At 50.7% G+C, this 24,856-nt stretch overlaps 1 protein-coding gene and 1 pseudogene across 3 annotated transcripts in view; one reads left to right on the top strand and one right to left on the bottom strand.

The window, feature by feature from the left end:
* Positions 1–20,959, bottom strand: part of LOC122441383 (tyrosine-protein kinase ZAP-70) — a 30,160-nt gene extending 9,201 nt beyond the window's left edge. The window contains exons 1-3 of one of the 3 annotated variants that reach the window (XM_043467850.1): positions 20,806–20,959; positions 6,383–6,833; positions 5,472–5,632 (exon numbers count right to left, since the gene is read on the bottom strand). In XM_043467850.1, coding sequence (XP_043323785.1) covers positions 5,472–5,632; positions 6,383–6,784 — 563 coding nt within the window. In that variant the 5' untranslated portion in view covers positions 6,785–6,833; positions 20,806–20,959. Of the gene's footprint in view, positions 1–5,471; positions 5,633–6,044; positions 6,191–6,382; positions 6,834–20,477; positions 20,757–20,805 lie in introns of those variants that run through there. The other 2 variants (XM_043467851.1, XM_043467852.1) reach the window with 2 other exon arrangements.
* On the top strand, positions 10,564–12,207 carry LOC122441385 (annotated as a pseudogene).
* Positions 20,960–24,856: the final 3,897 nt, after the last annotated feature.

Raw genomic sequence — 24,856 nt, 5'->3', positions numbered from 1 at the left:
ACTCATGGTGGGATATTTTTCTGTCTGTGGTGGACACAGAGCCACTCATGGGGGACACACAGTGTTAAGACCATTCTCCTGGGGAAGCAAAGCTATTTCTATACATTGAGCGATAAAGGTAAGCACAGGTCCATGGCTAGATCATAGGGCACCTTCATACAAATCAGAATAAGTCACCTCATCATCACAATAGATTCATCAATTATCATAACAGATGACCTTTAACAGAATGAGACCCTTGATTGTACTCTTCTGGAAATTTGCCAAAATAAATGTTAAGATCTTCCATGTCTATGAATGGGCATGGAGCCCCTCAAAGATGGTGACTTCATGCAGTAAGAACCTGTCCAACCATGCACATGTGCTTGTGCATGGATGCACACAGATACACAGGCCAGTTTAGGCACCCCGCACCCTCCCATCCCATGGTAAAACCAGTCAGTGTCCTGGCACAAGGTTCTATTCCAAGGTTAAGTGTAGCTTTCCAGCAGAGGAGGGAAGGCAGCTGTTCCTGGGGTCTCTAGTACTGTGGAAGTTGCAGACAACTGACCAATAATCTAGAGGATTGAACTGACTTACACAAGAGTCGGCCAGCAGCACGCAGCAGGAAACAGTCATGGGATAACCCATGTGGGTACCCTCAGACCATACACTCTCGGAGCTTGGGTCCTGCCCATGGATATCCATTCAATGGGCAAATATTTACTAAGTGTTGAGCACATGCCAGGCACTGTTCTAAGGGTAGGAGTCCAGTGGTGAACAAGAGAGATGAGAGTTCACCTTGCAACCCTTCCTTAGGCCAAAGGGACAGAGAAATATCCCTTAAATCTCCATGGCAAAACCTGAGTGAAGAATGGAGGGGTGACTGTGAATATCCCATCCATTCCCAGATAGCAAGTTCCCAAAAGAACAATTCAATGAAGGCTGACATGGTTCCCAGGCCAGCTCACAACATTCGAGGACACCTGGAGAGACAGGAAACAGGGTATTTTGGGGAGTAACAGGGGAGCACAAAGTCAAGGAAGAGAATCCTACAACAAACTAAGAAATGCAAATGTCCCACAGAAAGGAAGGAGCTTCCATAACTAGACTGGTAGGCTGGCCTGGAGGTAACGGCCTCTAATTTCTAGTTCTCTCCTTTTGAGAAGTGAAAATACCTCATAAGTTCAAACTCTAAGATTTTTGAACTGACAACAAAAACTCAATGCCCAGTCACTCACCTGCAAATGTGTGTGGAATACTGGAAAAAAAAAAAAAAAAACACACAGCCCCAATATTAGGCATTTCTTCCCATCAACAGATGGACTCTAGTTCTGTATGTTTTGAATCAGAGCTTGACCATATGACTTTCTGTGGCCAATAAAACATTAGCAAAGAGGACACAGGAAGAGACTTGAGAAATGGTTGAGCACTGGGGCTTGCCTGCCCTTTTTTGCTTTTCCTGGCAACCCTGCAACCACCACACAAATGAGCCCATGCTAGCCTGCTGGGGGAGCCACACAAAGGAGAACCCAGGCACCCCAGCCTGCCAACTGCCAGACTTGTGAGTGAGGCCATCCCACACCTTCCAGCCCCAGGCAACACTCCAGTTGTGATCCCACAAACAAGTGCAAAGGAAACCAGCTGAAGAGCCACCCAGCTGAACTAAGCCCAAAGAGCCAACCCACTGAATCAAGGATGAATAAATAACTGGCATTTTAAGCTACAGCACTTTAGGCTGGTTTGTTACACAGCAAAGGCTGACTGATGCCCTGTCTTTGGGATGAGACATGAGCGTTCACAAAAGAGCAGCCACCAGTCCCATATGGGCAAAGACACTGGTGTGTTCACCAAATACATTTCAATACCACAAATTCTACTTTGTTTACTAAAAATCCACCAGTTGGTGGCAGTTCTCTGTCCTTGAAGTTCAAACCTGAACTTAAAAACTAGAGGTACAGGCTAACACATCAACTTCTATCTCCACTTTTAAAATAAAATATAGAGGGCTACCCTGTGGCTCAGTGGTAAAGAATCCGCCTGCCAATACAGGAGACACGGGTTTGATCCCTGAGTTGGGACGATCCCACATGCCACAGAGCAACTAAGCCCATGTGTCACAACTATTGAGCCTGTGCTCTGGAGTCTGGGAGCTGCAACTTCTGAGCCCACAAGCCGCAACTACTGAAGCCCAGGCACCCTAGAGCCTGTGCCCTGCAACAAGAGAAGCCACAATGAGAAGGCCATGCACCACAGCGGAGAGTGGCCCCCACTCTTTGCAACTAGAGAAAAGCCCATGCAGCAATGCAAACCCAGCACAGCCAAAAATAGATAAATATTTACAAAATAATACATGGAACTGGATGATGGTGATAAAAATAAGCTACCATTTATGACTATACTTGCTCAATTCGTCAATATGTGTCCTTTCATCTTCACCACGTTCTCCACAAGATACCCACCCTGTGCTCTAATTACCCACATTTTGCACACGAGGAAGCTGAGGTTCAAGGAGATCACATCTCTTGCCTCAGCTGCACAGTTGGTTTGGGATGGATCCAGGATGTAAACCCATTTCTGACCCTACAACTGATTGCTACCTGGGTCTGACAGATTCTCTGTGCACCTCCAACAAGTTGCTTCTCCTCTGTGTACCTCAGTTGCCTCACATGTAAAATGAAAGAACAAAGCTAACTCAGACGGTCTTATCCTGAAAAGGGCTCCAAAAATGAGGTTCAGGATTAACCATGGTCTCCTATAAGTGTGAGCCACTCAGCTGTGTCTGACTCTTTGTGACCCCATGGACTATAGCCCGCCAGGCTCCTCTGTCCACAGGATTCTTCAGGCAAGAACACTGGAGTGGGTTGCCATGCCCTTCTCCAGGGGATCTTCCCGACCCAGGGATTGACCCTGCATCTCCTGCATTGCAGGCAGATTCTTCACTGTTTGAGCCGCCAGGGAAGCCCATGATCTCACAGAGCTGTCTGCAAAATCTTTGGGGGTAAACATGTATTGGGGATTATGTGTTCAGCTTCAGTACAATTTCCAAAGGGGCCTGTGGTCCATTAAGAAACACTTAATGATATAGTCTTGCAGGCCCTTTCCAGGGTTCAGGTGTCTTTTTCAGTTGAATCAATCAGGACCACGAATGCTGCAAATAGGCAGAAAGGAAGTGAGCTTTGGCAGCAAAGAGCAGTCGGTATAATTCCATCCATTTGCCGGCAGCTCTGAACAGTGGTCAGTGATGAGTATGGCGCTGGTCTTGACTCCTGGCCACAGGGGCCTGTGACTTTCCATCACACCTGCACCCTCATTGCAGAACTAGACCAGTCCTGGGCTTATCCCTGGCATCATGATGAGCCAGGGGTGTTCCTCCATGAGATTTTGTGCCTACAGCTTTGACCTTCAGTCCCTAACCATCCACATATTGAGAAAGCAGTTATTGGTGACAGGAAACACAAGAAGAGCCTACAACAGCTTCTGTCCAGAGCATGCCTTGCCTAATTGTCCAGGAGTCTGGCTCACTGTAGCGGCTCTTCGTCTCAACATGTCCCTCCCTGAGTCATGGCCCTCATAATGTCAGTGCCCCAGCTGTTTCTGAACCCCAGCATCAGCCTCAGTCTATACTGTATCCAGATCCTAGCTCCCTCAGCTTCAGTCTTAGAAAATAGCCTTAAGTTGTTCAGAAGCCATCTTTGCAGCTGAGTATTATCTATAACATGCACTGAAGAACTCCCTCAGAAGCTTTGCAAACTCCACTTCAATTTACAGCCTAGCTTTTTTACGCAGGGTGAAAAAAAATTTTTGTATTATTTGACAATAATATTTTATTATTATTACAAGAATCTTGTAGAGGAATCCCTGCAGATAATCTGGTGCATATGCTTAGGCCTCACAGGGGAGGGGAAATCAAGCAGAAAAGGTCAGTTCCTCCAAGTGGGATGGCCCTGGGAGAGGAACAGCCCTGGGGGAGGTGGGTGAGAGCAAGGATTCAGCCAGGCAGGATCTCAGGCCAAGAAGAGACCACGAAAAGGGAGGCCCTCAAGAATTCACATCTTAGGGGAGGATGCTGTGCTTCCTGAGGCCACAGGAAAGAGACAGGCATCAACTTTCTCTATATGACCTCAGCTGACATCTGGATAACACCTGCTTGATAGAGGAACCCAGGTCCTGACCAGAAAGAGCAGCCCCAGCACAGGGCTGTAAATAGCTTTAGACAGACTCTTTCATAATAACTAACTCATTGACAGCCACATGGCTCAGCCACGGCTCAGGCCCAGGCAGAGATACCGCATTTACCCACATATACTAACATTCAGTGCACTTTTAGTATATGCCAGATACTTGACTTTTGCTTATTGTTGTTCAGTCACCAAGTCATGTCCGACTCTTCACAACCCCATGGACTACAGTACACCAGGCTTCCCTGTTTCACCATTTCCCAGAGTTTGCCCAAGTTTATGTCCATTGCATCAGTTATGCCATCTTGCCATCTCACCTTCTGTCGCCTGCTTCTGTTTAAGACCGCTTAACACATTAATTGGTGTTTTCCCCTAACAGATCCTTGAGTTAGTACTATCGTCATCCACAGAGCAGTTTCAATGCTCCCCAGGGCTCCTACCTCACTCAGGGTCAAAGTCAAAGTCACCTCCCTGGCCTCACCCTCTCCCACTCCATGCATGCATGGGTGCTAAGTTGCTTCAGTTGTGTCCAACTCTGTGTGACCCCATGGACTGTAGCCTGCCAGGCTCCTCTGGCCATGGGATTCTCCAGGCAAGAATACTGGAATGGATTGCCATTTCCTTCTCCAGGGGATCTTCCCAACCGAGGGATTGAACCCACGTGTCTTATGTCTCCTGCATTGGCAGGCAGATTCTTCACTACTAGTGCCACCCGGGAAGCCCTCCCACTCCAGCTGTCACTTACTCAGCTCCAAGCACACTGGCCTCCTCACTGCTTCTGGAACATGCCAAGAACCTCCTCCTGGTCTGAGTACTTGCCAGGAACACCTCCCAGAGAGCTCACAGCCCACTTACCACCTCCTTCAGTTCTTTACGCAAATGTCACCTTCTCTGGCCACCTAAGCTCAGCTTGCAACCCCCTGCCCAACTCCACACGCAGCACTTGACACCATCTGACATACTCTATGTTTCAGTGATTCCTCGTTTTTTGTCTGCCTGCTCCTTAAGGACACTGGATTTGTGTCTGTCTTATGCACTGCCATGTCCTCAATGCCTGGAACAGTGCCTGGCACATAGTAGGCGTTCAGTGAAATATTTGGTGAATGCAGAAGAGTTAATGCAAGCAAGCAGTTACGATACTTGCCCAGCAAGCCCAGCTGCTAAGTAGCAGACGCTGGCTTTCAACCCAGGCCACCCAACTCTGAGTCACTAGCACTTGTGAGCACAGGCACACTCCCTCAATACCCACCTGCACACTGAGGCCCACCCCAGCCTCACTCCCCAAAACCCCAGGCCCCAAGCCCCACATACAGGAACTTGCCGTCGGTCTGGGAGCCCGAGTAGAGTTTGCGCTCGGCCTCCTCGCGCGTCAGGCTGCTGTGGTACCAGGGCATCCGTTCGTGAGCTGTTGTGGCAATGAGCTTCTCCACCTGGGGTGCCTGACTGATGATGGCTTGCTCCAAGGCCTCGCCCTGGGGAAGGGAGGGTGAAGAAGACGTGTGAGTGTCGTTAAGTGCCCGCCACAGGACCCCTCTTCCATCTCCTGGACACTCCCAACTCAGGCGCGCCTAGGACCTAAGTCTTTTAGGCTGATGAGGACAGCCATCCTTCCTCTCATCTCCGTGGTCCCGCTCCAATCCATCCAGGCTCCGGGCATAGGCCACGGCCCAGGCCCCGCCTTCTAGTAGGCCCCACGCTCATCTCCCACTTAAAGACCTGACACTGGTAATCGGGCAGTGCAGGCTGTCGAAGACCACAAGCCACTGCCCCTGCCGGCCAGCCTACCCCAGGGCGCTGCTCCCAGCCCAAACCCCCGCTCCTTGGGTCCCGCTCCCAACCTCGTCCGTCCCGGACTCAGAGCGACCTCAACTTTCCCCGACTTACACTTTGCCTCGGATAAGCACCATAGCATCGCTCAGGCCCCTGCCTCCGAGGTCTCCTCCTAGGTCCTGCCCCCAACCAGGTCCCATCCCTCTAAGCATCTAAAACGGGCGCAGCAAAGCACAGCGCAGGCTGGCAAAGAGTGCCGGTCTCACCAAGACCCACAGCTCCCTCGGCCCCAGGTCCCGCCCTCCCCGACCCCACCTTCTCAAGGCCCGCCCCTCCGGCTCCGCCCCAAGCCCCTCCCCCAGCTCCGCTCTCAAAAGACCCGCCCCCTCCTAAAACTGCTCCTCTCTGGCCAAGCTTCCCCAGGGCCTGCCCCTCGGACCCCGCGCTCTCACCTCCAGCTTCCAAGTCTGGCGCACGTAGTCGCGCACCATGGCATCGCGAAGGTTGTCGAAGACCCCGGGCTGCGGCTCGAGCCCCGACGGCCGGTTGCAAGGCTTGCGCAGGTTGCAGGGCAGCCCGTCGGGGTCGCGCGAGTAGAACTCGCAGAGCTCAGCCGGGCCGCAGTGCGCCTTTCCGCCCGCGATGGCGTAGGTGCCGTTGAGCTGGCGCTCGATGGGGAAGTGGTGGAAGCGCACTTCGTGCACCAGCGAGAGCACGTAGCCGCCCAGCGAGCGCAGGCACTGCCGCAGCAGGAAGAGCCCGTCGGCCATGCCCGCCAGCTTCAGGTGCTCCTCGGCCTCGGCGCGCGAGATGCTGCCGTAGAAGAAGGGCAGGTGCGCCGCGGGGTCCGGCATCGCCGCCGGCGCCCTGTGCAGGGTGCGTGGCCTCGCGCCTCTCCAGACCCTGTGGGTTCGAAACGGGATTGAGGGCACGTCAGGGCCTTGGTTTCCCTTCCTGAACCCACCCATTTGACCCAGAGATAGGAGGAGAGACCCCTCATTAAAGGGCATCCTTGCAGCACTGTGGGCCAGTTGTTTAGAGCCTGACGCGTGCCGGAGTCAAATTGGAAAAGAGCCTTACCCTGCTGGACTCGGACTGGGGAGTCCCAAACCAGCCTTTGACTTTTCAGGCCTAGTACGGAGCACCGAGGCACCCCTCACTGGCCTGCACACACACGCATCGGACACATCCATCTCCCAAACACGTGTTGGATTCTTACTGTGTTTCAGGCTGGAGATATGGGTGAATAAGACAGACATGGTCTCTGCCCTCCCCGAGATGACAGTCTGAGGGAGAGACGATGCAATAAACAAGAAACAAAAATAATAATTACAGATTGAGGTCAGTGTTTTAAAGGAAGTAGAGTGAGACCAAGAAAGAAGCCACTCTAGCCAGGGTGGTCACAATCTCTGAGGAGGTAGCACGTGAGCTGAGATCTGAAGGATAAAGAGGAACCCACTTCTCAAAAAGCATCAGGCAGAGGGAACAGCAAGTACAAAGGCCCTGCAGCTGGAACAACCTTTGCTCACCAAAGGAGCTTGGCCCCATTAGCCTTCCACAACCTGAGAAATGTCCCTTTGCCCTGCCCCCTCTCCCTTCACGAAACTGAGTTTGTAGAAAGCAGAAACTAGCTCGAAGCTGTGGCTTTTCCAGTAGTCATGTACGGATGTGAGAGGTGGACTATAAAAAAGGCTGACAACCGAAGAATTGATGCTTTCGAACTGTGGTGTTGGAGAAGATTCTTCAGAGTCCCTTGGACTGCAAGGAGATCAAACCAGTCAATGCTAAAGGAAATCAACCCTGGAGATTCACTGAAAGGACTGATGCTGAAGCTGAAGCTACGGTACTTTGTTCACCTGATGCAAAGAGCCAACTCACTGGAAAAGACTCTGATACTGGGAAAGATTGAGGGCAGGAGGAGAAGCTGGCAACAGAGGGTGAGGTGGTTGGATGGCATCATTGACTCAATGGACGAGTTTGAGCAAACTCCAGGAGATAGTGAAGGACAGGGAAGCCTGGCGTGCTGCAGTCCATGGGGTGGCAAAGAGTCAGACTGAGCCATTGAGCAACACATAAACTAGTTCAGATAAAAATATATTAGGATTTAACATCAATGTGAACTTTGATATGGCCATTAAACAAAATAAAGTGTGTGACTGGAAAGTATGACCTCTTGTGGTGAGGAGGAATTAAGGACATTTAAATAGATAGATATCTGGAGAGGCAGATAACTTAAAATTGCCCACCTTCAACTTTCCACAGTGATGGTGATGTCTGATATCTTGAGAAGCACTGGGTTACACAGGTGTCTGAATCGCTCAAAATTCAGACGATGTACCAACTTGTTCATTTCATTGTATTTGGGCCTCTCAATTTTACAAAGCACCATAAGAGACATCCCTGGTGGCTGAGTGGTTAAGAATCCGTCTCGCAATGCAGATGACACAGGTTCGATCCCTGGTTGGGTAACTAAAATTTCACATGCCGTGGAGCAGCCTAGCCCGTGTGCCACAACTACGGGGCCCACACACTCTGGAGCCGAAGGGCCACAACTGGAGAGCATGCGCCACAGTGAAAGCGCCCACATTGCACGGTGAAGACGCTGAGAGCCTGTCACAACTAAGACCGATGCAGCCACATTTAAAATAAATTTTAAAATATATTTTTTAAAGGCACCATAAAATATTGAACCCCAGTCAATGATCTGTGTGCAGAAATATTTAGGTGTGATGGGTAGTGATGACTGTAATTTATTTTGAAAGGAAGGCCTCCAAAAACAAAAGTTGATGTATGGATAAGTAGATTGATATAGTTAAGTCTTGCTGTCTGCAATATTTCTATAAGGTATTGAATGAGGAAGTACTAAGCCATTGCTTCTAGAAGAAATTCAGGGTTAAGTTCCTTTACGTCTCTGATCACAAAATTTTCATCAACAGATCAGTATATAACCTTGTTTTATTTACTTCTGTTTAAAGACACCTTACATAATTATACTGACTCATTAGCATTGAACTCTTGGCCAACAGCCCTGTAACTATAAGCTTATTCAACACGTACTTTTTCTGGGAGGCATAGCTCAGCCTTCCTGCACTTAGGGACACTAAATACCACCTCTGTGCTGCCCTTGGGGACCATTTACACAGTGAAATTACGGACAAATAGCACAAAATGTGGTACCAAATAGACTGTGAGAAAGAGACTTGTTTACAATATGAGCTGAAACAAGAAAGCAAAGCATTGCCTTGTTCAGCCTCAGCAGGAACCAGCATGTGGGTTGACAAATCTCACACTGCTTTGCACATGCCTTCCAACCGTAAAAGTGCAGCGAGCATGAGCTTGGAGGTTACAAATAAACTTCAGCAAGCAGGCAAGTTGGCAGATACAGAATCCAATACTAATGAGGATCTAGTGGATGTGATGAAGCAAATATAGCAAAATTCCACTGTAGAATCTAAGAGGTAGATAATTTGTACAACGAATTGTTCTCATTTTCTGTATGTTTGTAAGTTTTTATATAATGTTGAAAAAGTATGCCCATAACAGTTTCTGGTCGTTTCTCTACTAAGATGGGTCCAGTTAAGGCCACCCGGGCATAGTTTTGCATTCAAGGAAGGGTCCTCGGGCACCCTTCTTAGTTCAGCAATTATGAGCAGGGGTGGGAAGAAAGCTTTTGTGGATTGAGAAAGGCTGCCTTTCCCTGGTGTTCAGGAACACGCAGAGATGGCGCTGGGACTGAGCGCGAATCATCCAAGGCCTGAATCGGGGCAGCCAGAGGAGGGGCCAGATCCAGCATTCGAACCAGAAGGCTTCCGGCACTGGGGTTGGGAGGGCCAGAGTCACGGGGCAGGTCCTGGATGTCCCAATAGTTACAGGCAGGTGATTAACTGGGGACCAGGAGAGGCAGTCACCATCCCATTGACTGTTTTTGTTGAGTTGCTAAGTCGTGTCTGACTCTTTTTGACCCCATGGCCTGTAGCCTGCCAGGCTCCTCTGTCCATGGAATTCTCCAGGCAAGAATACTGGAGTGGATAACCATTTCCTTCTCCAGGGGATCTTCCCAACCCAGGGATCAAACCCATGTTTCCTGCAATGGCAGGAGGATTCTTTACCACTGAGCCACCAGGAAAGCCCCCATCATCCCTTAAGAGTGTTTAAAGGATTGGAAGACTTCCCTGGTGGTCCAGTGGCTAAGATTCCGAGCTCCCAATGCAGGGTTGGGGGGGGAGAGGGCGGCGAGTTTGATCCCTGGTCGAGGTATTATATCCCACATGCCTCAACTAAAGATCCTGCAGCAACTAAGACCTGGCACAGCCAAATAAATAAATAAAAATTTTAAAATAAAATAAAAAGCATCAGTTCAAAATTAATAACCAACAAGGACGTGGAGCTTTATAGGACATGGAACTCTACCCGATATCAGGTGGCAGCCTGGATGGGAGGGGCATTTGGGGGAGAATGGATACATGTATATGTATGGCTGAGTCCCTTCAATGTTCACCTGAAACTACCACAACATTGTTAATCGGCTACACCACAATACAAAATAAAAATGTTAAAGTTTGAAAAAAAAAAATAGAGTCAGGATGGCTTCTAGGTATTCATCCTAGAAAAATGGAAACTTAGGTTCACACAAAAACCTGCACAGGGGCAGACCCGGGACACGGAGCAGCTCAGAGGCGGTGAATAATAGCTCTTCAAGTCTGCAATAAAAAATGGCCTCCAATAAAACTACATTGCAAAAAATGGGAAAGAAACAAAATGGAAAGAGTAAAAAAGTTGAAGAGGCAGAACCTGAAGAATTTGTAGTAGAAAAAGTACTGGACCGCCGTGTAGTGAATGGGAAGGTGGAGTATTTCCTGAAGTGGAAGGGATTTACAGATGCAGACAATACTTGGGAACCTGAAGAAAATTTAGATTGTCCAGAGTTAATTGAAGCATTTCTTAATTCTCAAAAAGCTGGTAAAGAAAAAGCTGGAACAAAAAGAAAATCTTTTTGTTTGTCAAGTCTGACAGTGAATCTGATGATAGCAAATCAAAGAAGAAAAGAGATGCTGCTGATAAACCGAGAGGTTTTGCCAGAGGTCTTGATCCAGAACGAATAATTGGTGCCACAGACAGCAGTGGAGAATTAATGTTCCTCATGAACTGGAAAGATTCCAATGAGGCAGACTTGGTACTGGCAAAAGAGGCAAATATGAAGTGTCCTCAAATTGTAATTGCTTTTTATGAAGAGAGACTAACTTGGCATTCTTGTCCAGAAGATGAAGCTCAATAATTGTTTGCATTGCCTTTTATATATATTTATATATATATAAAAAATGTGGGTCTTGGTTTTTTGATTTATTAGTGTGAAGAAATAACTACATTCTCTAATGACAATCAGGTTTGATATGTTTGTTTTAAAGTAATATTGGGGAAGTTACATTGGGTTTTTTGTTTTTTTTTTTTTTTCCATCTGTAGCACTGGTTACTTTGAACAAATAAAAGCTTTCTGTAGTTGCTTCCTTCAGTAGGAAAGAATTTGATACCATGGTATATTATTTCCTCAGCATTAGAGAACAGTTTTTCTAAATGTTCGAGGAAATCTCCATAGTCATTACTCAGTCAGAATTTAGCATTTAACTCATATATGCCTGAGGACCATTCTAAGTTTTTTGTATGTGTATACATAAAAGACACATGTAAATGGTTGGGAGTTAATTTTTTGTTGTGGTTTTTGTTTTGGTAAATATATTTAAACAACAGCCTTTCATAACGATGGATAAGCCCATGTTCTGGAATTACATCATTTTGAGCAATATAAGAAATAACTTCAACTTAGATTGAAAATTTAAGTCTGAACCTTTCAAATTAAATAATTTTGTAATTAATTAGACAAATTAAGCAGTTTAAATTGGGTAATTTTTTAAAGCATCCCTATCAGAATCTGCATCCATATCTGCATATAAATGTAGTTTTATATGCAGAAACCCTGGAAGGAAAATTTTTATCACCATCAACAACCTTCCCAACCAAATAAAAAAGCAGAAAAATTCTGGTATGTTTTAATATAGCAAAGCAAAACTTAGTTAAACAGACACTTGATGGTTCTTTTTGGTGAACCATTGTTTTACAAGAAATTGAAGTCTTTGTGCTATATTTAGGAAAGGTTGTGATACATGGGATGTCTCAGATTTGTTCATGGAAACCTAATCAGATAAATATTGGCAATTTACAATCTACAGGAATAAATGAGTGAACAAACTTTTCTAATCTATGCTTGACCTGCATGTTTTTTCAGACTTGACTCCAATCCATTCCTTACATGAAGGCTCAATTTTCTCAGTATTTTGGGTTACTAGTTCAGCATAAGCCAAGAAAAACAATAACTTTGTAGTAATCAGAATGTTATTCAACTGTATATTGTTTACTTTATTGTAAATACTGGTGAACAGTGGTCAATAAATAGTTTTATATTCCTTAAAAAAAAAAAAAAAAACCTGCACAGGATGTTAACAGCAGCTCTGTTCACAATTGCCAACATGTAGGAAGAACTCAAAGGCTTCCCTGGGGGCTCAGATGGTAGAGATTCTGCCTGCAGTAAGGGAGACCCAGGTTTGATCCCTGGCTTGGGAAGATCAACGTTTTCCAGCAGGTGAAGAAAGTGGGAGTACATCCCACATGGGATCCTACTCTATCATGAAATGGAAGGACATGGTGATACACACACATGAATGAACCTGAAAGGCATCATGCTGAGAACAAGGGGCCAGACTCAAGAGGCTACAAACCATCTGATTCCATTCAGAACTGCAGAACAGGTGGAGGCTGCCAAGGCTCCAGACCTGCTGGGAAGTGGGGGTGTCGGGATAAGGACTGCTTACAAAGGGGTAAGAGGGAATTCAGAAGAATAGCCTGTATCTTAAGATAGTTTCTCAGCTGTATGCCTTTGTCAAATCTTACAGAGTTTTTCACTAAAAGGGGTAAATTTTACTGTATGTAAATGATACTTTATTTTTTTAATGTAAATAGAGGAAAGGCAGCAGGGAACTATAAACATGATGTGCGTGTGTGTGCTCAGTCGTTGCCAACACTTTGTGACCCCATGGACGGTAGTCTGCCAAGCTCCTCTGTCCATGGGGTTCTCCAGGCAAGAATCCTGGAGTGGGCTGCCCTTTCTTCCTCCAGGAGATCCTCCAGACCCAGGAACTGAACCTGCATCTACAAGTCTCCTGCATTGGCAGGCGGATTCCTTAACCACTGTGCCACCTGGGAAGCCCACATATAGATATAGCAGGCACTAAAATATTAATTAGAAAGGGAAGGAGCAGGCTTTCTACACTCCTGTCATTATCTGCTCCCCCCACCTCCACCTGGCTGCCCTCCAGCTGCCAAGATATCACCACCAGATGGGCACCAGGCACCCTCTTTGAGGCTGGGTCCCCTGAGCGATGGACATTGTGACTGCCCCCACTCCTGCTTGAGCATCGCGGCTCTCTTGAGTCCTTCACCAACCCCCCAGCTTGCCTCCTTCCTCTCTGATGGCTCCTGTTCTCTCTCCTTCCCCATCCTCTGTTCCCAACTCAGGCCATTCTGTCTGCCTACCCACGCAGCTGCTCCCACCTGTCTGGTCCAGATCTCTTCCCCTGTGGTCTCTCTCTGCTGCTATCACCTCCTTTGATCTCCACCAGCTGTTTTCTATTAATAAAACCCGAGATCCAGATCTAACTCACATAGTGCCTGTGGTTGGCTGAACCCCACAGTCTGTTTCCCACATGAGCTGAAGCTCTGGGGTCTGCAAGTTGCTTTGAGGTAGTTCTTCCCCAGGGCCTCCCTGGCTCAAGAAGCTACTGTGTGGGACTTCCCTGGTGGTCCAGTGGTTAGGACTTCACCTTCTGATGCAGGGGGTGTGGGTTCAGTCCCTAGTGGGGGGGAGTTAAGATCCCACATCCCTCGGGGACCAAAAACCCAAAACACAAAACAGAAGCAATGTTGTAACAAATTCAATAAAGACTTTAAAAATGACCCACGTCAAAAAAAAAAAGAAAAACCTTTTAAAAAGTAAAAAGGACCTACTGTGGCTCCCTCCTGCCGACATCACTGAATCTATTAACAACTGAATTCCTTGGCCCTTCCTTTGCTCCAGTCAGGCTGTGCTATCAGCCTTTCTTCAAATTCACTTCCCCGCTTGAATCCATGCAGTGCCCTCCACTGGGTACCCCCTCCCCACTCCTCTCTGCTCCCCCAATCCAGCCAGCCCTGCCTGGCGGGCTCACAGCCCTGCTCCTCAAGGGGATCAGAACCTGACATAAGGCAGCAAAGTGGAGGATTGTCCAGGGACAGCAGGGAGGGGTGGGGGTAGTGGAGCTGGTCTCTGGGGCCGGAAGCTGTGGCAGGAAACTGTCGACAACACAGTTTGAGAGGCTCCGCCCCGCGGTGGCCACAGGTGCAGACTGGGTAGCCAGAGGCAGGTTGTTGCGGAGGCGGCAGTGGGGAGAGGCAGGCCCTGGGGACCCCGTCCAGGGCCAGAAGTTGTGATGGCCCACCTCGGACCTGAGTCCAAGGTGTCCCAGAGGCCAGAGCCTTCCCGTGCATCCTCAGTTGTATCCCCACTTCCCTGTCTCTTTGTCAATAACAGACAGCGGTAACCGCAGCAGCTCCAGAGGAGCCTGGCTGGTCTGCAGCCTCCTGGAGGACCAGATGTTTCAGTCCTGAGCCAAGTCCCTGCAGACTGCATGACTTTCCCAGGAGACGTGCCCACCATACTCTCCCACCCCGCTCCCGCCCAGGCTGACTCCCCTCAGCCTCCCCTTGAGCTGGCGAGCTCCTTGTGAGCTCAAAGATGCTCCTCTGGCCTTCCCAGAGTTTGCAGCTCCATCAGGAGACCACCAGGCTGACTCTCACAGCCCAGGCCCTGTGGGGAGGGGAGGAAACTATGATCCTTGGCTAGACAGTTCTGTCTGAAATTCCATCTTCAAGCCTCCTTTCTGGGGAAAGGTAGGGTTAAACTGTATATGTTCCAGGCACAGGATGTCCAAATACATTTGAAAGGAAAAAAGGTCAAGGGACCAACTGCATTTTGAAAAGTTGTGGGGGGCATATTTGCATATTAAAGGCCCTGAGAAGAAGAGGGCGGCAGAGGATGAGATGGTTGGACAGCATCAGTGACTCAATGGACATGAATTTGAGCCAACTCCAGGAGACGGTAAAGGACAGGGAAGCCTGGCGTGCTGTAGTCCGCGGGGCTGCAAAGAGTCAGCTGTGACTTAGAGACGGAACAACAGTCCCCACACTAGGTAGCAGAGCCTGGAAGCACTGCTGTTGCATAGAACAGGCCTTGAGCGTCCCAAGCCCCAGTTAGATGTTTACCTTGAGACACCAGAGGGGAGACTGAGGGCATCGGGCTGCCGACAGAATGAGATGATCCAACTGGACTTGGCAGGGAGGCAGGGGCCAGGGGCAGCAGTCAGGTCTGGAGGCCCTGTGCGCCACCCGCAGCCCGGCGTCAACAGCATTCCCACCCACGGCGCTGCTGGAATGGAGGCACAGTCCCAGCTGCCCAGGCCCCCTCTCACAGACCCCAGTCCTCTGCCCAAGATGCCAAGTCCCCCCTGAAGCCACATTTCCTGCTCCCAGCCCACAGGCCAACAACAGAGGCAGCACAGACATTTGTCAACTAACAAAACGCCAACTTTGTTCCATCCCGAGTCACCAGGACAGTAGTGAGCACTGTGCCGTGGATGGCGACAGGCTCCTTCTCTCTTTTTCTGACACCACGGCATGCGATCTGCTCATGGGATCACAGATCTATGGGTAGCCGCAGTGTGCATCTGGATGGGGAAGTACACTCGCCAAGACCCACCTGGAAGACAGGGCCAGAGAAGGTGCCCAGTGCTGGGGGGCTGTGAGGATCCCCTGAGGTAAGGCTTGCCCAGCACTGAGCACGGGCCCAGCCCACTCTCGTCCTATCACCTCCTTTTCTGCTTGCAGCCCTCCAGGACGCCCACCTCACTCAGGCTTAAAGCCCCGGTCCTTACAGCAGCCCCCGAGGCCGTGCACAATCTGCCCTGCCACCTTCTTGTCCTCACTCACTCCCCACCAGCCACACCAGCTTCCTTATGTTACTTGTTGAGAAAACTGGAACAAACTGGGCCTGGTCCAACCTCAGAGCCTTTGCACTGGCTGTTCCCTCTGCCTGAACACCATTCCCTTAACATCTGTCACTTCATCCGGGTCTCAGCCTCCAAGAGGCCCTCCCTGGCCTCTCTAAAATCACCTCCCCTTCTCTACCACTGACCCAGTGTTACTGTTCTTCACCACTGAAATTGTGATGTTCTATCAACTTGTTGACACAAGACCTTTGTCCCCTGCTAGCATGTAAGGCTGAGGAGAGTGGAGACTGTCTTGTTCTCCTGCCTCTACCAAGGAGGCACAGAGTAGGTGCCCAATAAACTTTGCTGGTGGGCAGAGGCTACCCTGATACCAGGCACCTGAGAGGGTATGTAGCCTGCTGTGGTGGGCGGGGACACCTCTGCAGGTTCTTAGAACTCGGCAGTCTGATGAGGGAGGAGAGGTGATGCGGGCTTCCCTAGGGAAAAAGAGGGAATGGCGGATCTAGAGGCGTCCTTCACTAACAGAGGGTGGAACAGGAGAGGACCTACTGGAGCAGACTTTGCACAGGCTGTTCCCTCTGCCTGGAACAGCTTGCATGCTCAGTCACGAAGTCATGTCCGACTCTTGGTGACTCCATGGACTGTAGCCTGCCAGGCTCCTCTGTCCATGGGATTCTCCAGGCAAGAATGCTGGAGTGGGCTGCCATTTCCTCCTTCAGGGTATCTTCCCAACCCAGGGATCAAACCCACATCTCTTGGGTCTCCTGCACTGGCAAGTGAATTCTTTACCACTGCATCACCCGGGAAGCCACCCACGTTTCTCCTAGCCACGAGCCTCAGGTCCCCTCAGCGGTCCCTTCCACGCGGAGGTATTCCATGACTCCCCCTTCCTTCCCCAGCTGAGTCACCTACTCTGTTCTCCCAGGGCCCCATCCTCCCGCATCACAGCCCTGATGGCCATGTGTGATCAGTGTCTCCGTTTGCCCCACAGTCTCTGACCAGCGTGAGCTCCCCAAGGCAGAGTTGTTTTCACTGTGGCTCCCACTGCCTCCCAATGAAGATTTGTCAGATCAGCAACAATAACAATATCCTGTGTGCTGGAGACTTTATGACACCTCTTCTGAGCATGATCTCTTTAATCTTCACTGTTATCCCCATTCCTCAGATAAAAAGTCTGAGGCTTGGGGAGGGTAAGGTCATGTTCAGAGCCATGTGGCCTAAGAGTGGCAGTCAGGATTTGAGCCCAGGTCTCTCTGACCCAGCAGCCAGTACTAGCCACTGCGGTGCATGGCCATAAAGAAAGTGGCATCTACCGCTCTGAGCTGGGTCCTCAGGGCTCCCACACCTGCCTGGCCCAGGTATTGCTGCACTCTGAGCTGCCTGTGACTGTCAGGGTGCAGAGTGCTAGGCTGCTGCGGGGTCGGAGGCAGGTCCTCAGACCTCAAACAGACTCTGTCTGTTGACTGACTGAATAATGCCCCAAGACCAGCTCCCCACCACCACCACTCCCCACCAACTCCAACCTCTGCTGCTGGGGCTCTAAGGGCTGTGTAACCTGAGCAAGGAGCTAGCCTTCTCCGGGTGTCAGGCTCTGTGACTGTAAAAGGGAGAGAGGAAAAGGCTTATGGGATGGGAAAGGTGGGACGAGTCGGGACAACAGAGCCTGACTGTGAGATCTCACGCTATCGGTGCATTGCAGCGTGTTCAGCAGTATCCCTGGCCTCTGTCTTACTAGATGCCAGTAACACCCACCGAGTCATGACCACAAATGTCTCCAGATGGTACTGAATGTTCCTAGTGGGGATGGGGGAGGCAAAATTGGCTCCAGTTAAGAAGCAATTCCTTGGGACTTCCTGGTGGTCCAGTGGTTAAGAATCCACCTGCCAATTCAGGAGACACATGTTCAATCCCTGGTCCAGGAAAATCCCACTTGCCGTGGAGCAACGAAGCCCATGGGCCACAACTACTAAGCCCGTGTGCCGTATCTGCTGAAGCCCTCAGGCCCTACAGCCATGCTCCACGACAAGCGATGCCTCCACGGCAAGAAACCCCATAAGCCCAACACCACAACTAGAGAGTAGCCCCCAGCTGGCACAAGTAGAGAAAGCCTGAGAACAGCAGTGAAGATCTAGTGCAGCCAAATAGAGAAATGAATAATTTAAAAAAAAAATAATGTTAAAAAAAAGAAGCACTTCCCTGACCCTATGTTCGGGGTCGGTTGGGGAGCGGCCAGCATGGAAAAGGCTGGTTGTTGCAGCTCCTTAGGACACTCTCCAGGAGCCATGAGACCACCCTGAGCTAGTGATAAGAATAAAGCCTTTAACATTATGCGTATACAGTGCCTCCGGCATGCCAGGCACTCGAGAGCAATTCAGTCTCCTAATCCTGACTAGAACACTGTGTGTGTGGAGAATTCTTGGGTTTGGGACATGAAGGAGGGACAGAGAAGAAGGAACTAGCCGAAGGTCGCACGGCACACGCACAGTACAGGTGGCAGAGTCGGGCCCTGAATTGGCCTCCTGGCTCCAGAATGCTCACAAACCACCGTCCGCCTGGGCCCCCTGCCTGCCCAGCATCCCTGCCCGGGCCCCCTGGCAAGGCTGCAGGCCAGGCGGCGGCAGGAAAAAGCACGGGCAGGAGAAGAGCCCCCGCGGGTGACACCCAAGGACTGTCACAGGACGCAGGCCCTAATCTCTCAGCAAAGCTTTATTAAGCACCTACGGTGTACTGGCTGCCCTGGCTGAGACAACAGTAGTTCAGGGGCTTTCCTGCTGGTCCAGTGGTTAAGAATTCGCCCTGCAATGCAGCAGACCCAGATTCAATCCCTGGTCTGGGAACTAAGACCCCCACATGCTGAGCGGCAACTAAGCCCTCACGCTGCCACTACTGAGCCTGCTTGCTCTAGAGCCCGAGAGCCACAACTAGAGTCTGTGCACGGCAATGAAAGATCCCACATAAAGCAACGCAATCTCGAGGGCCGGCTGCAACTAACACCTGAGGCAGCCAAGTAAATAAACAAATATTAAAAAAAAAAAAAGAAATAGAACTGCCATATGACCCAGCAATACCACTTCTGGGCATACACACTGAGGAAACCAGATCTGAAAGAGACACGTGCACCCCAATGTCATCGCAGCACTGTTTATAATAGCCAGGACATGGAAGCAACCTAGATGCCCATCAGCAGACGAATGGATAAGAAAGCTGTGGTACATATACACCATGGAATATTACTCAGCCGTCAAAAAGAATTCATTTGAACCAGTCCTAATGAGATGGATGAAACTGGAGCCCCTTATACAGAGTGAAGTAAGCCAGAAAGATAAAGAACATTACAGCATACTAACACATATATATGGAATTTAGAAAGATGGTAATGATAACCCTATATGCAAAACAGAAAAAGAGACACAGAAATACAGAACAGACTTTTGAACTCTGTGGGAGAAGGTGAGGGTGGGATGTTTCAAAAGAACAGCATGTATACTATCTATGGTGAAACAGATCACCAGCCCAGGTGGGATGCATGAGACAAGTGCTCGGGCCTGGTACACTGGGGAAGACCCAGAGGAATCGGGTGGAGAGGGAGGTGGGAGGGGGGATCGGGATGGGGAATAAGTGTAAATCTATGGCTGATTCATATCAATGTATGACAAAACCCACTGAAATGTTGTGAAGTAATTAGCCTCCAACTAATAAAAAAATTTAAAAAAAAAAAAAAAAGAAAAGGAACAAAGCTCATCTTGAGCTGCTCGCCACACGAACCCCTGTTCCTTCCTGCCAAGAACCTTCCCTGCCTGGGACAGCTTTCCCAACCTCTCACCCAACAGTCAGGAGCCAAAGAGCCAAGCACATACTGGGCGCCATAATTTGCTTCTGCATTTAAAAGATGGGCGAACTGAGGTTCAGAGAGGCCAGGCAATTTGCCCGGACACACAGCAGCTGAGCAGGATTCAAGCTGTTTACTCCTTCACCTGTCTCCCCTTTAACCTGAGCTCCCTACCAATGGTTGGAGCCTGCCCTGGACGCCCTCACGGAAACCATCTGGCATCTGGATGGTCCAGTTTACAGCCCTGTTGATGCTCCCTCATATTCCTGAGCCTGGGGCACAGAGCACATGTTTGCTTTCTCTGGACATTTCTCTGCTTCCTGGAACTAAGTAAGGTTGTCTCACTGATGGGGCCCTGCAGGCGGCTAGGGACCGAACCAGCGTCTGTGGGGCCCCTGGATACACACGTCCATGGCCACTCAGCTGGCGCTCTGGAGAGAGACCTCTTTGCCTCAGGAGGGTCACAGACCACGTCTGCTTCCTCCTCCTGTGGGACACCACCCACGAGAGCCCCTCAGCCCTCCTGGTACCCCAGTTCCTCCTGACTCTCTCCTCCTCCTTTCTCAACCAGACCCAGGCCACCCCTAGAGCTGGCGGCTAAGTGCTGCTTCATCCAGAATGACTTACCTGGGGATGTGCCGATGGACGCCAAGGCCCGGGCCACCTACAAGGCCTCAGGTCCCAAAGCCACCAGAAAACTGGTTCTAGATGAAGAACCGGGGTCCGAGAAACCACTTTGGGCTTCTGTGCAGCCCGAACCCCCAGCCCGGGCCCCTACCAGCTAACCACCCCCTCATACACCCCTGCCAGGTGTAAAGAGGTCATATCCCACTAGGGTTTCTCACTCAGGTTGGGGGGTGGGGGCGGAACCTGAGTCCCCCTCTGCCAGCTGCCCCGGGAGACCCTGCAGTTGGTGGCCATGCTGGACGCTGAAGGCCAGAGGACAGCCACTCACCGAGATGCCCCAGAAGGTCAGCACGCCCAAGCGGGGCAGGGACGGGCCCGGAAGGCCTGGTGTGCTCCTGGAAGCGCCTTTCTGTGAAACTAGGCTTATTTCCTTGATGCGCAGATAGGAAATGGGGCCGTGTTTGAGGTTTACGTCAAAGTCACAAAGTGCTGTGTTCAAGGAAAATCGCGAGGCCACGTGCTCCGGGGAGGGCAGAGGGCACTTCCTGGGCCAAGCAGAGCCCACCCAGCAGTGGGAGGAATGGGGTGAGCCATAGGCGGGCTCACACTAGTAGGGTGCTTCCAACAGCATCCCCCAGACCTGGGGAGCGGAGAAGAGGGAGGCTGTGTGCTGGAGAAGCAGTGGGGTAGTGGCAATGGGAGGGGGATCCCCCAGACTCGCTAGAAACTAGAAAGCCCTTACTTTCCCCTCCCAAGGGGGTGTGGACCTGGAGCCTGACCGTGGCTGAACTGCTCATATGAGTTATTTATTCCACAAGCAGGTGAAAGCTGGAGAGGAGAAATCTAAGAAGTCGGTCCGGACTGCAAGGGTTCAGAGTACTTCCTGTGTGCCAGCCATCAGGCCAATGATGACGGCCCTGTCCCTGCCCTTGGATGGCTCACAGGCTCAACGAGGGGGCAGCTGAGTCACCGGGGAGGCCAGAGCGGGGATGGCAGAAACCTAGACACTGTGTGTACGCCGTGGAGCCCGATGCAGCCCCGTGCTGGGGACAGACTCTAAGAGGGATCGCTCGTGTTGTCCAGTCTGGGGGATAGTGTGTCCCCCCAGCGTCCCCAGGATCCCAGCCCGCCCCACGCCCCACACCTGGCCGCTGACCACCTCCTGTGCTGCTCACAGCCCCTTCTCCTCCTTTCTTCCCACGTTCGCCTGCCCTCTGACCACGCTCACATCTGCTCCCGCGGCCCACAGAGCTGTCGGGTGGCAAGGCCAAGTCCGTCCCGGTATCCACGCTGCCCCATCGGCCCTTGGTGCCCTGAGACCTCAGGGGCTTGCTCACCCATACCTCCTTGCCTTCTTGGACGGTGGGGACCTCTTCAGTGGCCCATCACCGTGGGGCCTCAGGGACCTAGGTGGGGCTGTCCTAGGCCACTGTTGAGACCCCAGGAACCCTTCTCTTGTGCCTGAGCCCTGCCAGAGTGGGGCTGGGCTCAGCTCCCCAACAGGCCTGGCGCTTCCTCCATGCTTTACCCAGATCTCCTTTCCTGGGGCCCTCTCCACAATCTCTGCTGCCTCCCAGTTCCCTAAACCCCACTCTCCCCACTCAGGAAATCTTTTCTCTAAGCTCCAGCTTCCCCTACATATGTGTGTATGCTCGGTACTCAGTTGTGTCAGACTCTCTGTAACCCCATGGACTGCACCCGCCAGGATCCTCTGTCCATGGGATTCTCCAGGCAAGAATACAGCTCTGGGTTGCCATTTCCTCCTCCAGGGGATCTGCCCAACTCAGGGATCAAACCCACGTCTCTTGCATCTTCTGCAGTCACAGGCGGATTCTTTACCACTGAGCCACCTGGGAAGCACCCCCACCCACAGATTTCCCCTAAAACTGTTTTTGTTAGAAGCCTCCCCTTTCCCCAGGGACATGGAGAAATTCAGGATGCAGAAAGACATCTTTGTTTCCATCCTGCATGCTCTTTTCCCGGGGTAGTGAGGAAAGAACACCCCAGAGAACTGGAGAGGAGAGAAATCACAGCATCAGAACCACATGATTTACAATAATAGTAACTCTTACTGAGCACTTATTATGTGCCACACCACTGAATGAATCCATTTTCCAGGTAAGGTAAGTGAAATCCAGAGAGGTTAAACCACCAACTCCAAGTGGCCAGACATGATAGGGCAGGGCGATCTGGCCCCATAGCCTCGGTGATGGTGCACAGAGGAGGCAGGAAGCTTGGCTGTAAAGCAGCTCCTGTGCCCCCCGACCCCCGCCCCGAGAGCTGGAAGGTGTGCAGCCCGCCTGTGGGGCACCTGCGTGAAGGCAGCATTTGGGACTTCGATTCCAGGGTCTTCAGGCCTGAGAAAGGGGCTCCCAGCCTCAGAAAGGTGCTGGCTTAGCCACCCGCTCACCCCCTTCCGTCCCAGAGACCACGTCCTGAGGGGCCCAGGCCAGCTGGATGCTCAGACAGTTCTGAGATGGGCCTGCAGATAAGACCATGTGTTTTGCCAAAGTGGAGGGCGGTGGATGAGTCTTTTGAATGCGCAGAGGAAAGAGTGAACGGATGGAAATGTGGGCTGGGAAAGTTGCGGTGAGTTTGCCCTGCGTGGGTTTGGGTAAACATGCAGTTGAGACACGTGAAGAGCTCGGAAGAACCTGATCACTCTCTTTCACACTCCCCGGGGCCTTTGGCCAGCCGTGTCCCAGCCTGAACTCTCTTTCCTGACCTCTTCTCCCATACCTGACTCCTCCTCCTCCAGGTCTCTGATTAAATGCAGCTTCCTCCAGGATGCCTTCCCCTCCTCAGACTGAGTGTTATGAGACTGGGCTGGTTTCACCTGCCCTGAGCCAGCCAAATTTAGTTTCACAGCTAAAAGGACACCAAGCCGCTGCGGGGGTGGAGGGGACATCCGGCAGGTAGGCCGTGGGTCAGAGGCCTCAGGCTGCCAGAGAAGGCCCAGATCTCAGCACAGCGGTCCTCCCAGGGCCCCTCCTGAACCCCCTCCCTCCTGGGCGTCTTCAGCCGTGCAGCACCTTCCTTTCCTCTGGATGGCCAGACAGCGTGACTTTTATCTACTTGCTCATGTCTGGTTCTTCCACTTACAGCTGAGGGACCTTGAGCAAGCTCTTTGACCTCTTGGTGCCTTCGTTTCCTCACTCAGGAATAGGGATGATAATGGTACCCACCTCACGAGCACTAGAGCAATGCTCCGTCATCACCGTCATCCTCGTCACCATCGCCACCTGCATCTCTGCGGTGTGCTAGTGGCTGCACGTCCAGGGCAGGGACGGGGTTTCCTCGCACCCTCCAGGGACTCGAGTATAGCATCCTTCCAAGAGAAATTTAGGATTCTAAGGGCGAAAGTGACACACCCCTCAATAAAATCAGCCCAGTCTGGCTTAAGTCAGAAAGTCGCTCAGCTGTGTCCAACTCGTCGTGATCCCACGGACTGCAGCCCACCAGGGTCCTCTGTCCCGGCTCCTCTGTCTTTGCCATGCCCTTCTCCAGGGGATCTTCCTGGTCCAGGGATCGAACCCAGGCCTCCAGCATTGCAGGCAGATTCTTTACTGTTTGAACTACCCAGGAATAGAAGAGAATGAATTTGCTACAGTAGCCATGTGCTGCGCCCGCCTCTGAGGGTCAGCAAACAGACGGCTCCTTCTTATTAAACATCCAAACCACAATGACAATGTCATCTCTTTAGGTCGGTCTTTGGGGGCTCCCTATTAATTCAACACTGAGCACCCACCCTCTGGCACACTCTGTTCGAGGCATCATGGAGCTGCTGTGAACAACCCAGACAGAAATCCCCGCCCTTGGAAGGACAGTCAGGCAGTTTGGGATGGACATGTACACACTGCTGTATTTAAAACGAGGAGCCAACAAGGACCTACCGTATAGCACAGGGAACTCTGCTCAATGTTGCGTGGCAGCCTGGGTGGGCGGGGATTTGGAGGAGAGTACATGTGTATGTATGGCTGAGTACCTGAAACTGTCACAACATTGTTAGCTGGTTATAGCCAATACAAAATAAAGCTTTTAAACATAAAATAAATTTAAAAATTAAAAAAAAAGAAAACCCCTTCCCTCATGAGGCTGACATTCTAGTGGAGGAGATAGAGAAGTAACAAAATAATCCAGTATTCTATAGAATAAAATAAATCAGAAAAGGGTAGAAAAGGTGCACAAGTGTGTGATTTTGAACAGAGAGACTAGGGCAGGCCTCGCCGAGGGGTAACCTCTGAGTCAAGACCTGAAGAAGGAGGTGCAGGAGGGGGCCATGGAGATATTGGGGGAAGAGCATTCCAGGCGAGCACAAAGGCCCTGGGCACTGGACCTCTGTGAGGTGAAGACTGTCTCGTTCCTGGTTCCATCCCCAG

This window comes from Cervus canadensis, chromosome 5 (assembly GCF_019320065.1).
Source record: "Cervus canadensis isolate Bull #8, Minnesota chromosome 5, ASM1932006v1, whole genome shotgun sequence".
Classification (NCBI taxonomy): domain Eukaryota; kingdom Metazoa; phylum Chordata; class Mammalia; order Artiodactyla; family Cervidae; genus Cervus; species Cervus canadensis.
Note: the sequence above shows the minus strand (reverse complement) of the source record. Positions and strands in the feature narration are given on the sequence as shown.